General features: G+C 34.1%; 2 protein-coding genes across 2 annotated transcripts; both read left to right on the forward strand.

Annotated features, from left to right (window-relative positions):
• The first annotated feature begins 5,381 nt into the window (after positions 1–5,381).
• On the forward strand, positions 5,382–8,248 carry LOC107042273. Its single transcript, XM_015263274.2, has one exon. The coding sequence runs from the start codon at positions 5,805–5,807 to the stop codon at positions 7,011–7,013; it is 1,209 nt and encodes a 402-aa protein (XP_015118760.1). The 5' UTR covers positions 5,382–5,804; the 3' UTR covers positions 7,014–8,248.
• Positions 8,249–16,081: 7,833 nt separating this feature from the next.
• LOC107042276 lies at positions 16,082–18,052 on the forward strand. Its single transcript, XM_015263275.1, has one exon. It carries the CDS (start codon positions 16,161–16,163, stop codon positions 17,367–17,369), a length of 1,209 nt encoding a protein of 402 aa, XP_015118761.1. The 5' UTR covers positions 16,082–16,160; the 3' UTR covers positions 17,370–18,052.
• The last annotated feature ends 321 nt before the right edge of the window (positions 18,053–18,373 follow it).

Genomic DNA, 18,373 nt, shown 5'->3' on the forward strand with positions numbered 1-18,373 from the left:
AGCTTCTGATGTCGCCATCCTCATTGCGAAACGTTTTGAAATATGACGAGAACTGTCAATTGAAAAATTTTCAGCTAAAATTTTTTAAAAGTGTTGTTTGTCGAGGTATTTTAGTTTTTGAATTTGTTGTCCTTCTAGTCTTGAAAAGATTTCAATGTTCCATATGAACCCCATATCTTCTTCTTCCTTACTAGCTCGACTTCCAAGAAAAGTATGTATCATATTCTAATTCACTTAGTTAACTACAGGTGCCTCTGAACAGAGTAGCGCGTTTTTCAAACGAAAAAGCCAAAAATACTTCAAAATTTGTTGTCTGAATTTTCCGTGTCAAATTCCGGAAATTTTTATCGTGTTCAAGTTCCACTGAAATTTCAGGAAATCTTGCGATAAAAATATCAAATATTCCATTCATTTTCTGTTCAAGTGATCTGGAAGTCAATAAAATACTTGATTTTTCAGTTCAATTATTTTGAGAAAATTCAGAAAAATCAGGGAAATTCTGGGAAAAATTGAATATTCATGTCATTTTTTTTCCGAATATTGATGTTCCACTGGAAATTCAATCAAGTTGTAAAATTTCCATCTCACTCCCATTGAAAACTCATGAATTTCCGTGAATTCTACTTAAAACTGGAAATTCCATAACCATTTTTCCCTACTAAATTCGATTCAATGTCACTCCCATGGGATTGACTATTGAGCTTGTGACAGAAGCTTTATTGCAAATTCAGTATTTTATGAATTTCCAGAGTTTGCGAAAGCTCACGCCATTCATTGACCGCCGACTTGAATCATTTTGGTATAATGCCGGCAGGTCTGCCAGCATATTAGTTTACCATAAAAACAACACCTAGGTGCACGCACCCAACTACAAAATGGGGAAATGCCGAGGAAACGCCTGGTGAGCGGATATTAAATTTTTGGATTAAATATCAAGTGAATTGACAATTAATTAGTGTATTGTTCTGATTAATCTAATATCCCATGATCCGAAGAATTTGAATAAATGTGGAATAACTAACCGTGTATATATGGACCCAAGTTATGTCAACGAACCAACAGCACGAAAAAAAGAAAAATTATACTATTACGGCCTGGATGAAAATTCGAGGAATAAAATTTTTTTAGTTATTTCCTGTTATTAATTTTTGAGAAGGTAAGGGAGTGCCATACAGATATAATCATCTATTCACATTAAATATATGTTCATCAAATCCATGCCACTACCCATAGAATTTTCGGTGAGGGGTCCATCTTTATCGGTGAATGAATCAACAATCACGTGAATACAAAAACATTAGTGAGGGTGCATATATCTCAGGGATCCCCATCAATATTAGATTTCAGTAATATTACCCAAATTTGCCCTTACATTATTGAAGGTTTAAAATATGTTGATTCAATTTTTCCAATATTATATCCGCTATATATTTTTAAAGATTTCGATCATTTTTCATGAAAAATTTATTCAAAATATGAGTGTTCCACCCTGCAACGATTTTTTTGGAAATCCTAACAAATTTATTAACATTTCACCATCAATCGTTTTCATGCCTAAAAATAAGGTTTCCGAAAGTTTAAACAATTTTAATTATTTGTTTGCAAGAAGAGAATGTATGAAAGAATAATAATTATTTACAAAATGTGATTGAAATAAAGCTTCATGATTTTTTTTAAATTTTCACACGTAATTTGATTGAAAAATTTAATCATTGAGAATGTCTGAATGTATAATGTGATCCCTATCAAACTGTAACAAGTACTTAAATATATCCTCAAATTTACTGGGGAGATACTGGACCAGTCAAATTTTTGGTGCAACCCAATAAATTTACTGGACAGATAAATTTTAACAGTCTGTTAGTCTAACAGGCTGTTAAATTCCCCTAACAGGGGTCGGTGCAATCGGGCCTCAAATGAATAAGTTTATTGAAATAGTACCACATAATTTTCGTTTCAAATTAAATAAAAAAATTTATTCAAAGTTTTGTTTCTAGTGAATAAATGTTTTTTTTTTTACTATTGATAAATGTTTATTTGAATCAAATAAATTTTTTCTGTGAACTGAATAAATATTTATTTGATACTAAAAATTTATTATCGATTTGAGTTGGTAATTAAATCGAAAAACATTGAACGGAAACATAAAATGATTAATAGGGGGGGGAGGGGAATTTTTATTCTAAAAGAGTGTAATAAAAAATTGGATCAGAATGATTCTAGAGAGCTCATACCATCCAAATTCCACGTTTCCTGTATGAATGAATATTGTTGAAACACACTTTCGAAATTCTACCACCAAATACACGAAAATATGATTTTCTTGAAATGAAAAAACTGTTTATTTGAGCTAAATAAACTGTTTATTTAATTTTAAAAAATGATTTTGTTGAAATACATAAACTATTTGTTTAATATAAGTGAATTCTTTTTCTCGAAATAAGTAAACAAGTTTATTCGTTTCTAATAAAAATATTCTGGAAATAAGTAAAAAATTTCAAATAAAGATTTTCAGTTAAGGCCCGGGTGTACTATTTTTTGAACGTTATCTCGATGTTTTTTTTTTCATCTTTCGTCATCTGAAATTGTCAATTAAGTCCTGCATCATGCAGAAGTTTTGAAAAATTATGAATGAATAATCAAAAAAAAGTAGAAAAAATTCTTAATTTTTTCAAAGAGCATTTTTAATTTATATTCAGAATAGGTTGAATAACAAGAAATTGAAAAATGTATCTGATTTATGGCGACAGATGGCGGACTGTCAACCAATATCATGCAGGGGGACGACGAAAGATTTCTACATACCACTGTTTTGAAAATTGAGATACCTAGCTGTCACTTCCCATGAGGAGTTAGTGTTTTGTTATCCACCATGGAAAATGACAGCTAATAGATAATTTGTCACAGCGAATCAGATATTTGTAATTTTCACTTTTTTCAACTCATTCTGAATCTCAATTAAAAACGTTCTTTGAAAAAGTTGAGAATTTTTTCTACTTTTTCAACATTTTATCATATTTTTTGGGAATTTCTACATGATGCACCACTCAATTGACAATTTTGGATTACGAAATATAAAAAAAATCCAGATAACATTTGAAAGATAGTACATCCAGGCCTTAGTTAAAAGAAAAAAGGAGTTGAATTTCAAAAAACTAATTCGTAATTGTTATTGTACACTTTTTTTTCAAAAATTTAGACAAGGAAGAAACCTTTGTAGCTTAAAAACTGGAGGCCCTGGACTATATTTAACATTTTAAGCGTCTGCGGGGCAAACGAACAATAAACAATTAATTTTTATGCACTAATTCTTCACTTTTATATACATAATCGACCTTCAATGTATGAGATATCGCATTCCAATGGTCCGCGACTTTTAAAACTCATAGTAGTCTCCCCTTAATGACATAATTGTAATTGATCAAAATTAATCTTTGCACACCCAACTGTCATCAATTTGTTAATATGAACTAGGAAAATTGAATATTAAGTCTCTCAGAGGAAATTACGCGATATACAACGTACTCGTTGACAAGTTGAATATGGTCGAGTTTATGCATGAATAAAGTGCTCTTAAGATGGAGCATAAAATGTATTTGATCGAAGTTTTATCTTAACTGGTGATTGATCCCGAGATTAAACATCTATTGTATACGTTTATCTCCAAAAAATCGCATCCGGCACCAATTATCGGTACTATTGGAAAATTTTTCACTCCAGTTCCTGATGATAAGGAGGCTATCAATTATTGTGTTTACAATGTGGGAAATTTTACATTCTGTGAATAGCGGGGTTATCATCGGATATCGATCAATAATGATAATATAATTGCGTTGATATCCAACTCGAATCGTCAGTTTTAATCTTTATTTCCTTTTTACTCCTTTGTACCCTAAGTCTAGACTAATTATTTTTATAATTCACGAAAGAAATACATATGGCGATATGTGACATGGATGTGAATTACATTAAAATATAATCAGTGAGACATGTCGGAAATTTGTAAACATCACAGGAAATCATTATAATTGTGCATTTTAATATAAATCCAAAATTGTTTTTTACTAAACACAAAAAAACTATTCTATAAGATAAAAGTTAAATTAGCCTGTAAAAAATTGTATTGTTTTCCTACTGAAGGACTACTAGTATTTTTCAATATATATTTCACCCAGAAAAATAATTTATTTGAATGACATGAATATGTGATTTTCTTCCAATACGAAATATTCTTTATTTGATGGAAATAAATTATTTATTTGATATCATTAAATCCTATCTTTTTAAATAAGTAAAGAAATTTATTCATTTGTAACGATGACATTCTTGAAACAAGGTAAAAATTTCAGATAATGAATTTTATTTGATTCAAATGAACTATTTCTCTGGATGTTCTCATTTAAGAGAATCAATAAATAGTGACTCTTTTATGTAATTTACTCTATTGGGGTATTTGTATACGAAGTTTAATAAATGATTTCTTTGGAATAAATAAATTTTTTTCTTGAATTTAATCAAAGATTTATTTTAAATTAATAAATTATTCGATATAATTAAATCCTTTTATTTCAAAAATGAACAAAAAAGTTTATTCATTTATAATAACTACATCCTTGAACCAAGTAACAAATTTCAAATGAATTTTTTTATTAGATTCAAATGAGCCATTTTTCATTTCTCAATGGGAAAAAAATCTATAAATTTTGACTCTCCTATGTAATTTACTCCGTTGGAATTTTTCTACATATCTCATAGGCATGAATATATTCTGTTTTTCTTCACATATTGCAATTTGAAACAAAAAAAATACAGAAATAATTTATTTGAATGAAATGAATTTGTGATTTTCTTCAAATACGAAATATGCTTTATTTGGTAGAAACAAACAAATTTATTCATTTGTAATGATCACATTTTTGAAACAAGGTAAAAATTTCAGACAATGAATTTTCTTTGATTGAAATGAACTATTTCTCTGGATGTTCTCAATGAAGAGATTCAATAAATGGCGATTCTTTTATATAATTTACTCTATTGGAATTGTATACGTTGGATAGGACGTTTAATAAATGATTTCTTTGGAATAAATAAATTGTTTTCTTGAATTTAATACAAATTTTATTTTAAATTAATAAATTATTCGATATATATCAACTTTTTTCCACCAACTGTCTAACAAAAAAATCGTAGAGTTGTATAATCAAGTTCTTGACAAAAAAATGAACAATACAACGTATAAATAAAAGTTTAATCGAGTTCCAATAAAAATTCAATAGAATTCAACAGAGAAAATGCAAAATTTTTCTGTCAGAATGTTTCACATGTGTCACCATAAATCAGGTATTTGCCAAAATTGTGAAGACCAAATATTTCCATCCTTGTTATGTCCCCCTCCATTCTCCACTCAAGCCTCAGATGTGGAAGAGCTAATGTATTCACTATTCTTAGTTAGTGTAGTGAGAGTCGCGAAAGAAGAAACTACAAGGGTGCAATCCCGAAGTGGGCAGGTGAACGAAGACAAAATGTGTTTCCATGGATAAAATAGCGGATTCTATACAATGAACCTAATTGTACAATCCATTTCACGGACACCAACACGACAGCAGTCTGTACATGAAAACGTACACCATATCATTAACAGCTTTTTCCTCGCAGTACAGCTGACGTCATAAATAAACACTGCCATCAATGCGTCGTGGGTATCTGAAGGCTGATCGTGCCACATTGCATCTATCTGTTGACGAGTCATAACAGTTTAGAAAATTCCAATTACTCGGTGCTGTTCATAAATTGCAGGCGAAGACATGGATAATACCAAGCAAATAGATACCGAAGAGTTGATCAAGTGGTTGAAATCAGTTGTGCTTCCGAAAATTTCCAAAATCACTGGAAAATCACGTGACAACGCGACCTTAGAAATCACAGTGCCGGAGAATTGTTTTTTCCTGTCCACCGTCTACTTCGCAAAAATAAAATTCAGTAACGATGAATCAATTTCTGTTGTGATAAAAAAACCACTATTTGCAAATGATGAGGAAGGAGGTATGCACAGTAAGGAACTATTCCACAATGAAGTGCTTTTCTACGAAGAAGTGTCGCCGAACAGTGACAGATATCCCCGATGTTTCTACGCTTACGAAGACCCTGAAAATTCAAAAATGTCATCCATCGTTACCGAAAATGTCGAAACAATGGGCTTCAGAATGTGTCCCGAAACCTCGGAAATTCCAATGAAGTATATTATTGCTGGAGTTCGTGAAATGGCTAAACTTCATGCTATGGGTTACGTCATGAAGACCAACAATTCAGGCAAATTTTTCGAGATTGTTGGCAAAATTCAGGAAGCGAGATATTTGCATGGAGAATGGAATGAACCTTTGGTGAATTTCGTCTCGTCGAGACCTATTAATTACCTGCGAAAACAAAATTACGATCCAGTTTTCTGTGACAAAATGGAGAAACACTTGGAGTATGCATTTGAGACGGTTATGTTAGATGCTGTGAAACCTTGTGAACCCTTAGCTGTGTTATGTCATGGTGACTATACAAGAAATAACATATTCTATAGAGAGACTGAGAGTGGATTGGACGCTATACTGATCGATTTCGCAATGCTGAGATATTCATCACCGGCGATTGATTTATCGACTTTTCTTTACATAAGTTGTTCAGCGAAAGACATTTGTGAGAATTTTAATGAGATATTCAGTGCTTATCATAGTGGATTGATTGATTATTTGCGGGAACACGGAATCAAAGAGGTTGATTGTTACTCATATGATAAGGTGCTAGAAGACTATAAACGGCGGGCAATGTTTGGGTATATGATAGCGCTGTTTTTCATTCCGCTACAGCGCGGCTTGGTTACTCTTGATCCAACGACCATTGGCACCGATAAGTTTATAGAATTTCATCAGGCCGCTAAGGAAGCAGGAGGGGACCAACTGTCGAAAGAATTCGCGGATCTATTCATAAATTTACGAAATAACGGTTGTTTGAGTCATGTGGAATGAGAGAGAGAAAATATTTTCACAAACTAGTTTTGTCTGAACCAAAAAAACGTCAGTTAATTACCAAAAAACTAAAATCGAGTGGTGAGCCTTGAAGACTGCCCTGGGATGAAAATTTCTTATCTCCAAAATAGTTTTAGTGATTCCAAAAAATTTGTATAATCTTTGCAAGCAAGAAATGTCATCTCCAGCACTACTTTGTCATTATTCGATACTCCTATTTTATTTGGCTAACGAAAAATGGTCGTTTTATGCAAAATAGAGGATAAATTCGGCTATGAGATAATCGTAAAATGGAAATTGGTGACTCTACGCGACGCAGCGACTTGGTTACCTCCGCGAAAATGTGCTGCCGTATTATTTAAGCTTTAACGATGAACCGGCGATGACTGAGTGTCACGAGGTGAGGCGAACTAATACCTATTCTATTCCTGCAGAAAACCAATCCCTGAACAAAAAACCTCTATCGACTTCAATTCAATGTTCAGATCAGATTTGAAGTCTTCTATGGCCAAATAATTATTGTATCACTATTCATTTTGTTTCTACATCGTGCAATCATCAAAACATTTTTATATTCAATTTTAATATTGAATGGAAAATAATTAATTTGTGATAAAAAAGTGGCAATGTCGGCCCAACATAAGTTTTTTTTTCAAATCAAGTGAAAAACTTCATCCAAAGTTTTGATATATTGAATAAATATTTTTTTACTATAAATATCTTTATTTATATCAAATAAATTTTTTCTTTGAACTAAATAAATATTTATTTGACACAAAATATTAATTGGACCTAAAATCGAAAAAGATTGAACGAAAAAATAAGACACGTAAGATATTTAGGATGAATAAGAGGGGGGGGGGGATTTCTGTTCCTTGATTCAACTATCAGGGTGACCATGGTGAAAGAAGATCGTAAATACTGGAGTGAAAAGTGTAATCCAAATTGCATCACAATGATTCTAGAGAGCTCATATCGTCCAGATTTCACGTTTCCTGGATTAGGTTCATACGACCATCTTTCACATTGGCCACGAATATTGTTGAAACATACTTTTGAAATTCTTCCACAAAATACATGAGAATGTAATCTTAAAATATGAAAACTGTTCATTTCAACTAAATAAATTGCTGATTTGATTTTGAGAAATTATTTATTTGAAATAAACAAGCTATTTGTTCAATATACGTAAGTCCTTTTTCTTGAAAAAAATTAACTAGTTTATTCATTTGTTATTAAAATATTCTTGGAATAAGTAAAAAATTTCAAATAAAGATGTTTATTTATTTAAAAAACAACAGTTTTCTGAGTGCACTTTAGATCCGCAACTCTCTTTTATACACGTTCCAGATGACCGCCGTTTATTCCGACCCGATCGGCAAGTGCTACGTTGTCGCAGTTCACAACTGCGCGCGAAGAAATTCTGATTTTTAAAGGTTTGTTTTTCTTGTAAAGGGTGTATTTATCATTATGTCATACGTCGACGAAGTTTCGTAACACTGGCTGCATTGTTACGTTCATGAGATGCATTTGCCAACATTAACGATAAGAACACGGGTTAAATTACGTTTTCTAAAATAGTTTATTCCATTCGAACCACTCTCTTCAACAATCTGATCTTCCGCACAGGACTTCAGGACATATCGAAGAATGTATTTGGAAAATGTTATAAAATTGGCTTTTTACCTCGTCGGTTTATCGTGAATGTTGCCGAATTTACTCTAGACTCCCCGGGCGCGGTTGTAATGAAATTATTTTCTGTTTTTTTTATTATTAGAAAGTTATATTTGAAAATTAATTCCAACGAAATTAATTAGACAAGAATTTCGTGAAATGAACCGAACTGCTCGACGGAAGTAGCTGACACAAAAATGTTTTCTTTCAACACAAGAAAGAAGTTAATATCGATTTTAGAGTAATTAAGACATTAATCGTCAACAAAATTATCATGAGGCTAATTAATATTTTTAGAATTACAAGTTCATTAAATTCAGTGTTCTCGTAAATAACATAGATAACTAGGATAGACCCATGGATTAATATTGAAACAATCAATTCGAAGACGATATTATTAATCAGTATTTATTAAAATCAAGTTTCATTTGGATTCATCCAAAATCAATCTTTAAATAATTCAACATCTACTCGATTTCTCAGTTTATATTATCCCGAATTTTCTTTCTCATTATCTTTTCCTTTGAATCACAAATGTCAATTTTTTTTTGTTTCAAAATATTCGTCACGCATAACACACTCATCACAAAATAGACACGCTATAGCAAATTTCGATACTAGGGCGCATGAAAAATTTTAGAAAATTTTTCTGCGCCCGTGTGTCGAACAAAATTTTTTGTCACAAGGGTCGTAGGCAGTGTTTTAGGCAGGTGTGCCTGCGACGTGCCGCAGGCACACGCGCCTAAGACGCTGTCGTACGACCAGAGTGACAAAAATGTCTATTTTGAATTTAATACACAAGATCAGTTTTTCTTAAACCCCCAAATGAAGAATTTCAAAAAGAATAGTAAAGACAAATGATTCAACTGAATGGCCAATTGAAAAATGATATTCAACAAGCTCTGTATTTAAAAATAATAATCTCGATTCTCCGACCACCATCAAACTCAGATCACTCCAAATGTTTCAAATTGAATATTTTACTTATCTTATATATCTTGACTGCAGTTCAACGATATATAATTCACCAGAGTACGTGTACTTTGTGCACTTTTCTAAGATTTTCGTTTGTGGGATCCCAATGGATATAAAAATACTGGTCTGAGAGATGTTAACGTGGTGCCGGCCCGGAGCAAAGAGAGCGAGGTGTAAATTTCTCATTGTATCGAGGCGATCAGTCAGGTGTTAGGAAAACAATCAAGTCAAGAAATCTCCTTTCAATTTCCTTCTTCTCTTTCCTCAATATTATCTTTATCCTTTCTAGCTACCATATTCACTATCGATAAAGTAATTACCCTACACGGTTAACGGGTTTTCGGAAACGTTGCATGACGGGCCATTTCATTCAACATGGGAAAAAAACATTCTTCTGTGGGAAATAATTTAGTCTCTTTTGGAATTTTGGGAATTATGTTTTTCTAAAACTACTATAATGTACTATATACTTCAATTCCGAAAGTCAAATTTTTTAAAAATGTTCCTCGTTATCTGGTCAATGGTAAGTAACGACAATCGATGCGCTGCCGCGCTGCGGCGCATCGTTTGGAACCTCAGATTCTTGGCCAGACTTAATCAACGTTGAACGATGAAGATTTTGTTTGCTTTCTGGTATGGCAAATTCCAATAATGACTGTAAGATATAAATGTTGAGTACATGTAGTTAGTGGGCAAAATTCATTCATTCACATCTAGTATTTAACACTATCTTTATAATGGGTTGGTGGTGATTGGTACAAACCTTAGAATTAAAATTGTAAGGAATTCTGGGAATTGCTTATGCGATCCAGAGACCATCAAGAACGTCGGATTCAGCGTGAGTCAGACAAAGACCCAGAGCGTTTATTGTATATTTTTTGACAAGCAGAATTTCGTATTAGCTATCTTTCGGTGATATTTTCATATTTCGAATATATTGATGGGTAGGTATGATTTTTTTTGGGTAATATTTTTGTGATATCTGTTAGGAGTTTGAATAAGTTAGCTATCGGGGACCTAGAGATTTTCGTTGTTTGGGCCAAAATATTATCGAGCTACGCGATTATGGACAGGAATTCTCCCTTACGGTTTAATCTTTGGGGACGTGTGGAGGCCCAGCTGAAATGCTGGCGCTCAGTGTATGGAGTTATCGGGATGGGACTGTTTCGGTTTTGGGTTTCTGTGGAAGTTCACACGGCCAATCGCGACCGTTGCAACAGTGTGAATTACTAAGTTCGCCATAAGTTTTAGAGAATCAAGTTTTGTTTTATGGTGCATTATGTGTTCTGTTGAATTATAATTTTTGGTGTATCATGCGTTCCTGCCCCGATAATCCTTGCGAATGCAACCCCGAAGAGGTAATGCTAGTTAGTGGACCTTATCTGGGCTAATTATCACCCTTTTACTCAGTTTCATTTTCTTTTGTTGTTTTGGTCTGTTGTCGGTTTAGGTTGAATCGAATTACGCGTTTATGGCTATTAGGTTGACGTGTCCCTTTAGCAGCTTCTTCGTACCTAGCGCTGGGTATTTGCCTACGTCACAGCGACTGACCCCACTACGTGGATATAACGCTCTCGTTCTATCTTTTGGCAAATTGTGAAAAGACAAACTTCTCTCAATAAGGTGACTAAGTTCTTGAAGGAACCAACAGTTATCAATGAAGAATTCAATCCTCACCAGCTCTTAGTGTGACCCAGGATGCACGACGAGGACGAGGTTGACGAAGAATTCCAAAAAAGAAAATATAAAAAATTTATTGATTACGTGCATTCGAATTTAATCAATGGACCTTTGGTGTTGGGGTACTATTGACTATTAATTGGTTTGCAATCACCCTCTGCGTTCAGAAGTTAATTATGTTTATATGTCTCCACTAGTTTGAATTTACGTACACTGATAGAATGATTCATTTATTCCAAACGAGATTCGTTAATAGTTGACGAATGGTTCCCTTGAAAGGTGAAAGTCGAGTCAAACAAGACTCCTCAAATATGCATTTTTTAACTATTAACTATTAAACATATCACCGGCCAGTGACCCCCCACTCCACACACGCGACTTGGGACTACCACGAGGGTCGGCAACACCGCTCGTAAAATTTCCACTACGAGAGTGGTCGCACGGTGAGGGCTGTGCTCATTCTCGCTAACCGCGCCCGACGAAAAAATTAATTGAGAAGAAAATTGTCAGTGCAAGACAACCCTACCGTGTTTAATCTCATCAGGACATATCAATTGAGGAACTCTTAAATAAGCAGAGCGTAATTCATCACATTTCTAGAGATATCGTGAAAATAATAAACACGGCGGCGTTCAGACCATAGCGCGACCACTGGAGAGTTAACCAAATCCATTTGTTAACAATAACTAATCCTGTCTATCAGTGTAAGTGTTATATGAATAACGTATTCTCGTCTTGAACAGTTTCCCGTCAATAATGTCGGTTTCACGAATTAAATAGAGGCACTCCGTGCCGTAATACCGAGATAGATATTATCATCTGTACACCGCAGATTTGTAGACTGTTGAAGACAATTATCTAATGGTTATTCGCACCACCTGTAACAAGTATTTGCGTGATCATTTACTTGGATTGCTATTCGATTAATACGAGGCTATGCAATGAATTTTAGTTAGGCTAAAGTCTGTTCATGATATAACCGCACTCAATCTACGCGGAAGAGAATTGAAAACGTGGTATCACTGGAGTGCAAACAAATTGACATTGATAGTTCCCTTTATCTGATGAATTACGAGTTGGCAAACAGTCTTCCCTCTTGATTTTCAAATATATATATGTATACATGTGGTGTACGTGTTCACTCAGTGTAGTTTCAATGTCGTTGATAAATGTACAATTTAGTATTTTTCAAATACACAACTGTTTTCTCTTTAAGTACTCGACGGATAATAGAATCATTAAGTATTGATTTGTTCGCTGCATTGATAGTTTATAATATTATAATAGCGGCTATGTATGTGGTAATAAGTACAAATGGAGGCTTCATTTGGTAAAAGGCCTGATAACAAAACTCCTAGGCAACCCATGCATAGTTGCCTACAAATTTTTCTTCATCAGACATCTGTTTTCTCTTTAAGTACTTGACGGATAATAGAATCATTAAGTATTGATTTGTTCGCTGCATTGATAGTTTATAATATTATATATAGCGGCTATGCATGTGGTAATAAGTACAAATGGAGGCTTCATTTGGTAAAAGGCCTGATAACAAAACTCCTAGGCAACTCATGCATAGTTGCCTACAAATTTTTCTTCATCAGACATCTTTTATAAACCGGTCTACGGTTCTGCTGATGACTCAAGGAAGGTTTGGTGATTGAACAATGAAAGCGTGTATGTATTTATACGTAGGTTGGTAGTATGCCTTTGCGTTTAATGATGATGAATGAACATTGCATCTCAGTGAATTTATACGAAACAAATGTACAACCTGTATTATATGAATTTACAAAATAAATGGATAAGTTATGGTAATTATTTGCATTTCTACAATTTCGATTCCGTTCAGAATATTTACTCACGAATGTTCGTTTATATTTTGTATCACATTCATCAACGAAGAAGAGATAATTGTGTGATATGACAAGTAATCAAATTAATAATTAGATTAGTAACAGAGACAGTTTTTTCAACTTCGTCTTATCTGTAGAAACTATTATAATCGGAATAAATTCGAAAAAATTGAAAACATCTGAACATTTACCATTTTTTTTCAATTATTTTCAAGAATCAATTATAAACGTAGAGAAATTCTTTAGAAAAAATTTAGTGCTGGTACTGGAAAAAATTCCAATGCACCGGCAATGAAAAATTCTAGTGCTGATAAGGTAAAGTTTCTAGTGATTTCTGATACAATTTCCGGGGATTTCTGTGAAAATCTCACGTAAAAATGAGGAAAATTAACGTGCTAAAACTTCTAGTGCTAGTACTGGAATTCTTCCCTGACCATAACTTTGCGCCCTTTTTCCTGTGTTATCATTAGAGTTTTGCTAAATTTCTTTCCGTGTATTGAAAGAAAAATCACTCATTTTCGAAAATATCATCTGACCACAATTTCATAAAACTAAAACTTTGAGAAAAATCCTCATCTTTTGTGGACATTTACATAAAACGGGGGGAGAAAATATTTCCATTTTTTTTGCACCGCATAAAAAAATTCACTGCAAATCGATATATGAATTGTTCATTTGCTCAAGGAGTTATCATACTTTTAATAGTAAGCTCATATTTGATTCGAATTACTGAAACCTAGGATGAACATTCAATAGCTGTTCAAAAATTCGGATTATTGTTAGACTTTCTGGATAAAACACTTCCATTATTTCCAGAAAGAAAGGTTCATTTCGATATTTTCTAATGGGAATACCACCGACAAATCAGGTGATTTAATCAAACTTATCACTAAATTCCCTCTCGAATTGTCATAATGTTGACTCCGAGTGCACTGCATTTTAACGTCCCGGCTTCTCATATAGTTTTCATATCATTCAAAAAACTTGGCAAAAAATTGTTACAATTTTTAACTTCCCGGGCAGGGAAGTTATTGTAAAGCCCCCGAAAATGAAAAATCGATTTTCCATGATATCTCCACGTTTCAAGGTGTTTCTAATGTTCCTCGATAGTTTTTAACAAAATGTCTGTGGGTGTGTGTGTGTGTGTGTGTGTATGTGTGTTACTTTGTACGTATGTGGTCAAAATTTTGGTCAACGATTTCTCGTGAACGAATGGTCCGATTTAACTTTTTTTTTCTCCAATCGATACGTCTTCATGTAACTTAGACCGGATTAGATTTTGGTTGATATTGGTCTGATGGTTTTCGAGTTATTCCAGAACGAAAAATTCAAAATAGAAAAAATGACCAAAAATTTCTCATTCTCATAAGATGCTCATAACGAACGATTGTAATGAAGAAAAGCTCTTCATTTTCTCCAATTTTTTTCATATATTTTCCACCATGATATTTCTTCCGTTTTTTTCTAATTTTTTATTTATTTTATCAACTTCCCGATCTATCCGGTAGTTATTGTAATCACCCTGAAAATGAATCATTAGTTTTTTGCGATTTATCCACGTTTCTCGGTGTCTAAAACACTTCTAAACAACATATCTGTACGTGTGTGTGTGTATGTGTGTATGTAGGTCTGTATGCCACGGAATTTTCGTTAACGATTTCTCCCGAATGACTCGCGCGATCAAGATGATGGAGGACGCAATCGAAAGGTCTTCATGTAACTTAGACCTGATTAGATTTTGGAGTGATTCGCTCCAGTAGTTCTTCCAAATTTTCCTGGAGAAATGTTTGAAAATGGCTAAGATAAGTATTTCTCCTGTATAAATGACGTGATTGGGATTGTCAACATCAGGATATCACTAGAGTCAATCACTCCAGTGGTTTATCTAGGATTTTCTGAAACTCCAGTGATTTTTCCAGCGGTTTTTCCAAAATTCCCTGGAGAAAAGTTTGAAAATCGCTCAGACAAGGGTTTCTCATGAATAAATAAACAGAGTATTGAGAGTTGAAAAGGATTCTTTTAGTCAAAATGGGAGGAATAATAATATCGGGAAGTTGTTGGTGCGACCCGTCCGACGGGTCAGACCCACATGAATACATCCGCTACCAACCCACCCGCAATGGGAGCGAGCGCAGCGAGCGACCAACAGCCCAATCCACTAGTTTCTTTCAGTTTTGTCACGCTCAATACATTAATTTTTCCATTTTTTTCAGTTTTTGATAAAATCTTCTGTTTAGACAGAGGTAAATTTTTTTTTATACTCATATTTGGTACTAGTTATAAGAATCAACTGGAAGCCTATTCTCGACTCAGGATCGTACGGTCGTACGACAACGCGTCACATGCGGCCCATAAGCGAACTGCTGGGTCGTATGCGACTCGCTTTCGTACGATCGTACGATCCTGAGTCGAGAATAGGCTCCCTGGGAACATTCAATATTTATTCAGAAATTCGAATTGTCATTAGACTTTTGAAAAGAACATTCTTGTTAATCCCAGATAGGAAGATTCTCGTCAGAATTTTTCAATGAAAATATCACCGGCAGATTAGTTGATTTGATCAAACTTATCACTAAATCTCTAGAATGATCCAATTGTATCCGAAATACGTGACTAAACGATAAAGCTCTTACTCCTCTCTATTGAAAGTCTTGCAAGATCATGCCACTTATCTTCGAGTCATTATGATGTTGATTCTGGATGAATGACATGTTAATGGGCCGGAATTTCACAGCGGATAATAAGAGGCAGATAACGAGGCTCGTGGGCTCTTCATAGTTTACTGAACACAAACAATGAAGGATTTTGAAATGTCAATGTCACTTATCGTAATCTTCATATTAACAAGAGATGGAGTCCTTCAGATTCTGAACGAATAGTGCAGAATCACTAGCAGTAGTTCCTGATTTTTCAATTGCTGCAAAATCAGTTTAACATTGAGTAACAACTCGACGAGACCACTGCAATGAGTACAATGATAGAGTGGCTCGAGGTAGATGTGATACCAGAAGTGATCAAACGTATCAAAAAGCAAGGAAGAAAATACAAATGTGTTTGGTCATCATTTGGAAAGTCTTTCTTCCTCTCCCGAGTGTTTTTGTTGGAACTAATTTTCGAAGAAAATAAGAAAAATATGAAAGAATCTGTTCATTTAGTCTTGAAATGTCCACCAGTAACAAATGAATTGTTATGGAAGTTGCTTGATAATAAGACTTATGCCAACGAGATTGTGTTCTATGAAAAATTCGCCAGGAATTCTCCGAAATATCCCCCTTATATTTACGGCAGGGCTGACGATGTCGACAAGACCGTGGTGATCATGGAAAATGTTAGCAGGAGGGGCTTCAAGATGCGTTCGCAATTATACGATATTCCATTCAAATATGTGATACATGCGATTCGTGAAATTGGAAGATTCCACGGTGCTGGTTACGTGATGAAAGAAAAGAATCCCGGTAAATTCAAAGAAATTATTGAAAGTATACAGATATCCAGATTCGTCTCTGGTTCGAGGTGGGAACCTCTAATCAAAGTAGTTTCACTTAGACCTGTGGAGTGGCTTCGCAAAATCAATCATGATCCTCTTTTCTGCGACAAGATGGAAAAATACTTGGGTGATGCATTCAATAGTATCACGCTTGACGGTCTGACACCAGTTGAACCTCTAGCTGTTTTGCTCCACGGTGACTTTACCGGAAGCAATGTATTATTCAATAAATCATTGAATAAAGTGGAGACCATGTTGATAGACTTTGGTACGATATGCTATGCATCACCAGCGGTAGATCTGTCTACTTTGCTATTTTTAAACGCTTCATCTGAAGATAGGAAGAATCGATTTGATGAAATATTTGGAGCTTATCATGAATCACTGTTGGAGTACCTGCGAGATGCTGGTATCAAGGATCTTGAAAAATTTTCCATCGAAAATATGCTAGATGATTATAGAAGACGAGCGGCTTTTGGGTACATTATCGCTCTATTTTTCTTACCTGATTTGCGGGGATATTCGAATGATAATGATAGCGATGATGGACCTAGTCGAGATCAAGCGAGTATTGAAGAAAAAGCCAGGAAGATGAAAGCAGGTGGTGGAGACACTATGTCAGAAGAATTTGCAGATATGTTGCTGGAACTCCGTGATATGGGGTGTTTGGATCATGTTCTTTACTAAATCCAGTTGAACTGAATGAACAACTTGCAATTTGTCTATATATAAGAATATAGGTGAATGATATTCACTTTGTGACTTTTGTAAAGCAGATTAGCATCGAGTTTAGTGTAATTGGAAACGAAAAATTTTGAAGGGAGACATCTTTTACATTGGAGCTAATAAACTCGATTCGATCACCTGTATTAAACTTTTCACCTCGAACTGCTAGTCTCAATTATAAATGAGGTCATATTGAAATAACATGTTTAGTACCTTCAAGAATTTCGAAGACAATTGATATTCTTAAGGAATTAACTAAGCCTGGAAGTGAGATTGAATTAACAAATATAGTGACGTGCATTAATGTGCTGCAGAGAGCGAATCAGTGATCGTCACGGATATTATTCGATAGTATTTCAATAGCTATGACACGTTTTCAATGATGAAGTATGACTATCAGTGATGAATTCGAAATTTGTTAAATATAGCCTATTTTGAGGCCGTCACACAAAAAGCAGTAAAGTACACCGATATTAGAAAAAGAACAGTTGTGAAGTTGTCAACAATAAATTTTTTTTTCATACCGCACCCGACCCATCATGTACATTTTCAATAAATTATATTTCGTCCTTTAATAAGTCAAATTTAGCAATGAAATGTGAGAATGTGAATAAAATAACGTTCTTTCAGATGGGCAGAAAATACAGAAGTCTGTCGTGAACTGTTTTTTAGATAATATTTCAAGATTGAATAAATATATTCGAAGAATAGCGAAAGCCCTGACTCGTTCTCCGTAAGTTATGGCGTCCAGAAGCAGGATTTGTTTTTCGATCAATTTCTCTCGTTTGAAATTCAGTTTGACTTTCATGTCTTTAATATGAAATCACAATGAATTTGAAGGGACCCCATATTTATCATCTTTCGAGTACAGCCTGGAAGATGACAGCATTCATGAGACTTGGATGGGATTACAAATTCAGAACTGAAGGGTCAGAAAATGCGGAGGATCAAAAAATTCTGCTCCT

The sequence above is a fragment of the Diachasma alloeum genome, unplaced genomic scaffold (genome assembly GCF_001412515.2).
Source record: "Diachasma alloeum isolate Michigan unplaced genomic scaffold, Dall2.0 Dall_scaffold_00433, whole genome shotgun sequence".
Taxonomy (NCBI): Eukaryota; Metazoa; Arthropoda; class Insecta; order Hymenoptera; family Braconidae; genus Diachasma; species Diachasma alloeum.

What these genes read in the sequence shown, in the direction of transcription:
- LOC107042273 (XM_015263274.2), top strand. Translation starts at nt 5,805, where the DNA reads ATGGATAATACCAAGCAAATAGATACCGAAGAGTTGATCAAGTGGTTG.
- LOC107042276 (XM_015263275.1), top strand. Translation starts at nt 16,161, where the DNA reads ATGAGTACAATGATAGAGTGGCTCGAGGTAGATGTGATACCAGAAGTG.